Source organism: Nicotiana tabacum, chromosome 15, assembly GCF_000715075.1.
Source record: "Nicotiana tabacum cultivar K326 chromosome 15, ASM71507v2, whole genome shotgun sequence".
NCBI lineage: Eukaryota > Viridiplantae > Streptophyta > Magnoliopsida > Solanales > Solanaceae > Nicotiana > Nicotiana tabacum.
Window position 1 is genome coordinate 95,247,884 of NC_134094.1, and position 8,537 is coordinate 95,256,420.

The following is an 8,537-nucleotide window of genomic DNA, read 5'->3' on the forward strand; positions in this document are numbered from 1 at the left end:
TCTAGTACTGTGTCAATAAAAGTTATGAAATACTTTTTTTCACCGCGAGATGGTATTGACTTCATGTCTCATATATCTGTGTGAATTAAGTCTAAAGGATTTGAATTCCTTTCAACTGACTTATAAGAATGTTTAACATACTTTGATTCCACACATATTTGACATTTCGAGTTATTGCATTCAAACTTAGGCAATACTTCCAAATTAATCATTTTTGCAAAGTTTTGAAGTTGACGTGGCCTAATCGTTCATGCCATAAATTAATTGACTCAAGCAAGTAAGAAGAAGCTAAAATTATATTCATATCAATGAAAATTACATTGTGTTTGAAAAGGCCCTCTGTAAGGCAGCCTTTTCCTACATACATTTCATTCTTACTAATAACAACCTTGTCGGAAACAAAAGCATACTTAAAGTCATTCTTGACTAGAAGTGATGTCGAGACTAAATTCTTCCGCATTCCAGGAACATGAAGGACATCATTTAGAGTCACAATCTTGCTAGAAGTCATCTTCAAAGTTATCTTGCCCGTTCCTTCAATTTTTGCAGTAGCGAAATTTGCCATAAAAACTGTCTCGTTGGGTCCAACGGGAACATAAGAAGTAAACAACTCCTTGTTAGCACAAATATGACGAGTTGCCCCCGAATCAATCCACTATTCTCTAGGATTTCCGACTAGGTTGCACTCCGAAATCATGGCACATAAATCTTCTATTTCATCATTCTTCTCAATCATGTTGGCTTGACTTTTCTTCTTGTCCTTCTTTTGTGCACGACATTCAGCAGCCTTGTGTCCAACATTTCCATAGTTGTGGCAATTACCTTTGAACTTCTTTTTTCTTGGGTAATTCTTTGGACCAGACGACTTCTTTCTCTTTTTGCTCGTTGAAGCTTCCTCAACAATATTTGTACCCATAATTGTTGAATTTTCACGAGACTTCTTCTCAGCAGCCTTGTTGTCCTCTTCAATCCGTAGACGAACAATAAGGTCTTCAAGCATCATCTCTTTGCACTTATGTTTTAAGTAATTCTTAAAGTCCTTCCATAGCGGAGGCAGCTTTTCAATAAATGCCGCAACTTGAAACGCTTCATTTATGACCATACCTTCAGCAAGGAGGTCATGAACAATAACTTGCAATTCTTGGACTTATGTTATGACAGATTTACCGTCAACCATTTTGAAATCCAGAAATTTAGCGGCCACAAACTTCTTTAATCTAGCATCTTCAGTTTTGCAATTCTTTTCAAGAGCATTCCACAATTCTCTTGATATTTTCATGACTCTATAAACATTGTACAAGTCGTCTTCCCAGCAACTTAAAATATAGTTTTTGCATAAGAAGTCAGAATGCTTGCATGCCTCACTGACCACAAATCGCTCATTTTCAGGAGTTTCTTCTCCCAGAATTGGAACGTCTTCGCTGATAAAGCGCTGTAAACTAGTGTGGTCAGGTAGAAGAACATTTTCTACTGCCAATGCTTAAAGTCCACACCGGAAAACTTTTCAAATTTTTTCTGTCGGTGCCATCGCCGGTGCAGGAGTTGTGCGACTTGAAGACGCAGTTGCCATTGCAGCAGTAGTCCCAACATAACCATTTTGTTGTTCCGCACTTGTTGTCATTTTTCTGTAAAAGAAATTGACAAACAGAATTAGTATCTCGGTGAAGTTTTTATATCTTCAAACCGAATACAAGCAACCGAGTTTTTATATCTCGGATTGAGTAGAAAGTCACAAGCACTTTAATCTCAAACTGGAGTAGAAAATCCGAAGATTTTAATCTCCAAAATGGGAGTAAAAAATCAATAAGATTTTAGTCGCCCAAAACAGAATGTAAGATGAATACAAAAATAAATATTAAATTCTTTAAGCTTGTTGTCACTCTGTATTCAAAACCACTAAATCAATAAACGTTAGTTTAAGAAGAAAAAAAAAGCAGAGAAAATTTCGAGCCCACAAGTTTCTTGTGTTTCCTTAAGGAATTTAATCCCCTCACAATGCCCAAGGTTGTGGATTAATTCCTCCCAGGATAGAACGGAATAACTATTCTGTGATAGCGGCACTTCAAATCACAGAATTTTGGCGAACTCAAATGGCGGAACAAATCACACAAAATGCTTACGTTTTGCTTTTAAATAATCAATGCAGTATGTAGAAAATTGAGGGGAGAGATTTCAGATTTTTCAGTGGTAGAAAATGAGGCTAAGCCTCTCTATTTATAGACAATGAAAGGGTGAGATGAAGAGCTGCAATCCAAGAGGTGCCTCTTCCATTTCACATTCGCACCCCAATGAAAGGGTGAGATGAAAATGTGCAATTCAAGAGGTGTCTCTTCCATTTCTCATTCACACCCAAGAGGTGCCTCTTCCATTTCCCATTCACACCTCTTAATAAAAATGCAACAATATCTTGATGCTATGATCATTGGAAATTACGTGGATGAAGATGAAAGGAACTCCTTAACAACCATAATTTTTTAGGCGTTTAAATTATTTATACTATTAGTTTATTTTTTTTTATATATTATCAGGACAATCAAAAAATATTTATAGTGAATCTTCTCAAAATATGGGATTTACAATATTGAAAATAAGATATGTCACTTACTGCAATAGGTAACTAATCTAATGGTGCAAAAATTCCTTACAATGACAAAACTTGAACTCATTTTTTTATGCTATTATTGAAATTATGTGTGATTTAACTAAAATCGTGTTTGATGTGAACCGCGTCTCTCCTTCTGTCTGAATGCATAGCAAGTACTCCGAAATACCACCATCAAAAGATTAACCCATGTAGCACTGTTTTCAAAAGCTACATTTTATTGCACTATTGGTGGACGGTAACAGCTCAAGAGGTTCCTATATGGGCCTTGTTCTAGTAAAGTACTCCCTTCGTTTCTGACCTGACTCGACATGAAATTTAAAAATTAAGAAAGATTTTAGAAATTTACTATTTAAAATAAATCATAAATATTTATGTGATTATAAATCATCTCAATAATAATAAAGTAGAAAGTTTAAATTAAAATTATTCCAAAATAAGGATGACATTATCTTTAGAACATACCAAAAAGAAAAATATGATACTCTTAATTCCCTCCCAATTTACGTGAAGGTGTTCGGATTTCGAAGTCAAACGAATTAATATTTGATCATAATTTTTCATATGTCTTTTAAATATTTTAAATTATTAATTAGTGACTTGTAGTATATTTTATGTAGTTTTCAAAAATATAAATTTTAGTTTGAAAATTTTAAAAACTCTGTGTCCAAACTCTAAATATATCGTCAAAATTAAAAAGTTTGAATCTCGAACTAAATGGGTACATACAGAGAAAGTAATTGATATGTACTGTTCACTTACGCGGTTCTTGCTGCATGTATCTGCTTAGGGACCCTCTACAGCTCTTCAGTGGGGAACAGACCCCCTTATGCATCTTTCCGTTTTTGGCGGCTGACTTGAATATTTAACAACTAAAGAAAGACTAGCGTAGTGTCGCAGCTTTAAATAAGGAATGTTAAAAACAAAATATTTTAATATCTCAAAAATGTTATAAATATATTATATTATGAATATTCATTTAGTATTTTATTGTAAATAAGCTTACTGAAGAAATTTATCCACACGAGACTCCGCCGTAAATATGTTTATCTATTTAGTACTCTATTGGAAATAAGCCACCTAAAGAAGCTTATTCTTTCGGTACTCCGTTATGGATAAATATTACTCATGGTAGAAGATTATCTATATATGGCACAACATATTAGAGTAGCAGCTTACACATCAGCTTCCTTTCTTCTATAAAAAGAGGAGAATTCAGTTCATTATATACAAAAGTTTGAAGTTTGAATAATATATCAGTTTCTCACTATACTTGTCTTTACTTTACTGTCTTTATTTTATAACACGTTATCAGCACGAGACTCTGCCATCTCGAGAAAATACTTTGAAAGTATCATAGGTACGAACTTTTTTTTTCTAAATAATATCAAATATTTCTAAACTTGAGTTTGTAGCCCTCGATATATCGGGCAAAAGCTACATGTCTTGGGTGCTTGATGCCGAAATTTATCTTGATGCGATGGGTCTGGCAGACACCATCAAAGATAAAAATCAGGCATCAAATTAAGACCGTGCCAAAGCAATGATATTCCTACGCCATCACCTTGATAAGGGCCTGAAAATGGAATATCTTACTGATAAAGATCCAGTCATACTGTAGAATAATTTGAAAGATAGATATGACCACCTGGAGATGGTCGTTCTTCCACTGGCACGTTATGATTCGACTCATCTAAGGCTACAAGATTTTAAACTATCAGTGAGTATAATTCTGCTATGTTCAGAATTATTTCCCAATTGAAACTATGTGGTAGCAATATTACTGATCATGATATGTTAGAGAAAACTTTCACTAATTTTCATGCCTCGAATATGCTCCTGCATCAGCAATATCGAGATATGGGATTCAAAAAGTATTCTGAACTTATCTCACATCTTCTTGTAGCCGAGCAACATAATGGGATATTAATGAAAAACCATGAAAGTCGACCTACTGTTTCTTGTCCATTCTCTGAATTGAATGAGACGAACTTCCACCAAGCTAAGCGTGGAAGAGGACGTGGCCCCTGTCGTGGTCATGGCCATTGTCGGGGAGGAAACTCTAATCGTAGTAATAATAATGCACCAAAGAACCCTTCTCACCACCAGCAGTGGAAAAGGAAGGAACAAAAGCATGAAGCAGTACAAGCAGCAAAGCCAGAAAATGCATGCTATAGATGTGGAGGAAAATGGCATTGATCACGTACATATCGTACGCCAAAGCACCTGGTTGAGCTGTATCAAGCCTCCCTGAAGAAAACAGGGAAAAATGCTGAAGCAAATTTTATTTCTGAAGATAATTTAGACTTCATGCATTTAGATGTAGCTGATTATTTTGCACTCCTAGAAGGAGAAATAAGTCATGTGATCGGTAGTGAATCTGTAGAAATGTAAATATTTTAATTTTTGTTGTTTGTAGTAGATAGTATGGTTATGTAATTGTTGTACATAAATAAAAGTTATGCTTTGATAATAATATTTACTATCATATTTATTTTGTTTATGTTATTTTGAAGAATATGGATAATCCTCAAATTATGTTTGGATCAAAGACCAATCATGAAGATATTTGTGTAGTTGATAGTGGAACAACTCATGCCATATTCAAAGATCAGAAATACTTTTCTTATTTGCATAAGAAAAAAGCAAATGTTTGAACAATTTCTTGTAATATAAGTTTGATTGAAGGCTCCGGAAGAGCTATTGTATTTCTATCTAAGGGAACAAAACTTATTATTCACAATGCATTGTTCTCTTCCAAGTCCTAAAGAAACTTGTTGAGTTTTATAGATATCCGCCGAAATTGGTATCATGTTGAGACAATAGATGAAATGAACGTGGAATATCTATGTATTACAAAGAATATTTCTGGCGAGAAATACATTGTAGAAAAGTTGCCAACTTTATCTTATGGCTTATACTATTCAAAGATTAGTACAGTTGAAGTACACTCTATCGTAAACCAGAAGTTTACTGATTCAAATACTTTTGTGCTTTGGCATGGCCATTTGGGCCATCCTGGATCAATAATGATGAGATGAATTACTGAAATTTCGAGTGGGCATCCATTAAAGAACCTGAATATTCTTACAAATGATGAATTTTCTTGTGATGCTTATTATCAAGGCAAAATGATCACTAGACCATAACTAATGAAGGTTGATATTGAGTCCCCTGCCTTTTTAGAACGTATACATGGGGATATATGTGGACCTATTCACCCACCAAGTGGGCTGTTTAGATATTTTATGGTCCTAATAGATGCATCTTCAAGACGATCTCATGTGTGCCTATTATCATCTCGCAACCTGGCGTTTGCTAAGTTATTAGCCCAAATAATTCGATTAAGGGCACAATTCCCAGATTATCCTATAAAGGTTATTTGCCTTGATAATGCTGGAGAATTCTAATCTCAAGCTTTTGATAATTACTGTCTATCAGTTGAAATAAAAGTTGAACATCCTGTAGCTTATGTTCATACTCAAAATGGCCTTGCAGAGTCATTTATTAAACGGGTGCAATTGATAGCAAGACCACTATTTATGAAAACAAAATTGCCCACTACTATTTGGGGCCATGCTATCTTGCACGCAGCATCACTTATCCGTCTCAGACCAACACATTATAATAAATATTCTCCGTCACAATTAGTTTTTGGTCATGAACCAAATATTGCCCATCTACGAATTTTTGGATGTGCTGTATATGTGCCAGTAGCACCACCACAGCGCAGTAAGATGGGCCCCCAAAGAAGGTTAGGAATATATATTGGGTTTGAATCACCCTCTATTATTCGCTATCTTGAACCATTTACGGGAGATTTATTTACTACACAATTTGCAGATTGTCGATTTGAGGAAACAAATTTCCCACAATTAGGGGGAAAGAAAAAAGAAATCAAAAGAGAAATTATATGAAAAGTTTCATCATTATCTCACTTTGATCCACATACCCCTATATGTAATCAGGAGGTCCATAAGATCATCCATTTACAGAATATAGCAAATCAAATGCCAGACGCATTTACTGAGTTACATAAATGATGTTATTTGTCCATGTATTTTTATAAAGAAAATGGCATCCGAATTTGGTATACTTGATGTTTATGTTGATGACATAAATCTTGTTGGAACTCCAGAAGAGCTCCAAAAGGCAATTGAATATCTTAAGAAAGAATTTGAGATGAAAGATCTTGGAAAGACAAAACTTTGTCTTGGTCTGCATATTGAACATTTAGCAGACGAGATCTTTATCCATGAATCTGCCTATATAGAAAAGGTCTTAAAACGCTTTTACATGGACAAAGCGCACCCATTGAGTACGCCAATGGTTGTTCGATCACTTGAAGTGAATAAAGATTTATTCCGACCTCCAGAAGAGGATGAGGAACTCCTTGGTGCCGAAGTACCCCATCTCAGTGCAATTGGTGCACTAATGTATCTTGGTAATGCTACAAGGCCTGACATAGTATTTTCTGTTAATTTACTAGCAATATATAGTTCTTCTCCTACACGGAGATATTGAAACGGGATTAAGCATATATTGCGATATTTAAAGGGAACTCTTGATATGGGTTTGTTTTATGCTAACAAAGATACTGCAGATCTTGTTGGTTATGCAGATGCAGGTTATTTATCTGATCCCCATAAAGCTAGATCTCAAACAGGGAATGTGCTTACATGTGGAGGTACTATCATATCATGGCGCTTCACAAAGCAATCTATTGTTGCTACTTCTTCAAATCATGCTGAAATAATAGCTATTCATGAAGCAAGTAGGGAATGCATATGGTTGAGATCGATAATTCATTTTATTCGAGAAAAATATGGTTTGAAATGTGAGAAAAGACCCACAATTTTATACGAAGACAATGCTGCATGCATAGCCCAATTGAAGGAAGGATTTATAAAAGGAGATAGAACGAAGCACATTTCACCAAAATTATTCTACACACACGATCTTCAGAAAAATGATAACATTGATGTGCAAGATTATTCACAAAATCTTTACCAACTTCAACTTTTGAGAAGATGGTATACAAGATAGGAATGCGGCGACTCAAATATTTGAAATAAGGTTTTCATCAGGTGGAGTAAAATATGCAATGTACTCTTTTTTTCTTACTAAGGTTTTTTCCCACAGAGTTTTCCTTATAAGGTTTTTAATGATGCAGCTAGCAATGCGTATTACTAAATATGTGTACTCTATTCCCTTCACTAGGATTTTTTCCCACAGAATTTTTTCCTAGAAAGGTTTTAATGAGGCACATTGTCTTTTAATAAACAACCAAGGGGGAGTGTTATAAATATATTATATTATGGATATTCATTTAGTACTTCGTTGTAAATAAGCTTCATAAAGAAGCTTATCTATACGAGACTCCACCGTAAATATGTTTATCTATTTAATACTCTATTGGAAATAAGCCTCCTGAAAAAGCTTATCCTTTCGGTACACCGTTATGGATAAATATTACCCATGGTAGAAGATTATCTATATCTGGCATAACAGATTAGAGTAGCAGCTTACACCGCAGCTTGCAGTAGCAGCTTACACATGAGCTTCCTTTCTTCTACAAATAGAGGAGAATTCAGTTCATTATGCACAAAAATTTGAAGTTTGAATAATATATCAGTTTCTCTTTATACTTGTTTTTACTTTACTGTCTTTATTTTATAACAAAAAAAATATTTAATGTCTAGGTTCATTCTTTTAATGGGTCTTTATTAGACCAATCAATTTGAATATATTTTGATGTGTATAATACATTAGAATAATTTTGAATATAATATTTTATTAATATTGAATGGGTATCAAAATCAATTATTTTTTGTAACTTTGAATTTAACCAAAGTTGGTCTTGTACGACCGCTTCATTAACGTTGATTTTGATAACATTTCCTTAACTTTGATAATAATGTTTCTTTGGTCTTAA

General features: G+C 34.3%; 1 protein-coding gene across 1 annotated transcript; it reads right to left on the minus strand.

Moving 5' to 3' along the window:
* Window positions 1-655: 655 nt before the first annotated feature.
* On the minus strand, window positions 656-1,621 carry LOC107828953 (uncharacterized). The gene is made up of 3 exons (XM_075231644.1): window positions 1,526-1,621; window positions 1,168-1,432; window positions 656-1,104 (listed from the first exon to the last, which is right to left on the minus strand). Exons 1-3 carry the CDS (start codon window positions 1,619-1,621, stop codon window positions 656-658), a joined length of 810 nt encoding a protein of 269 aa, XP_075087745.1.
* Window positions 1,622-8,537: the final 6,916 nt, after the last annotated feature.

What these genes read in the sequence shown, in the direction of transcription:
- LOC107828953 (XM_075231644.1), bottom strand. Translation starts at nt 1,621, where the DNA reads ATGACAACAAGTGCGGAACAACAAAATGGTTATGTTGGGACTACTGCT. An exon ending in CAACTCCTGCACCGGCGATG is followed by an intron (nt 1,433 to 1,525) that starts GCACCGACAGAA and finishes ACTAGTTTACAG; the next exon opens with CGCTTTATCAGCGAAGACGT. An exon ending in GGATTTCAAAATGGTTGACG is followed by an intron (nt 1,105 to 1,167) that starts GTAAATCTGTCA and finishes TCCTTGCTGAAG; the next exon opens with GTATGGTCATAAATGAAGCG.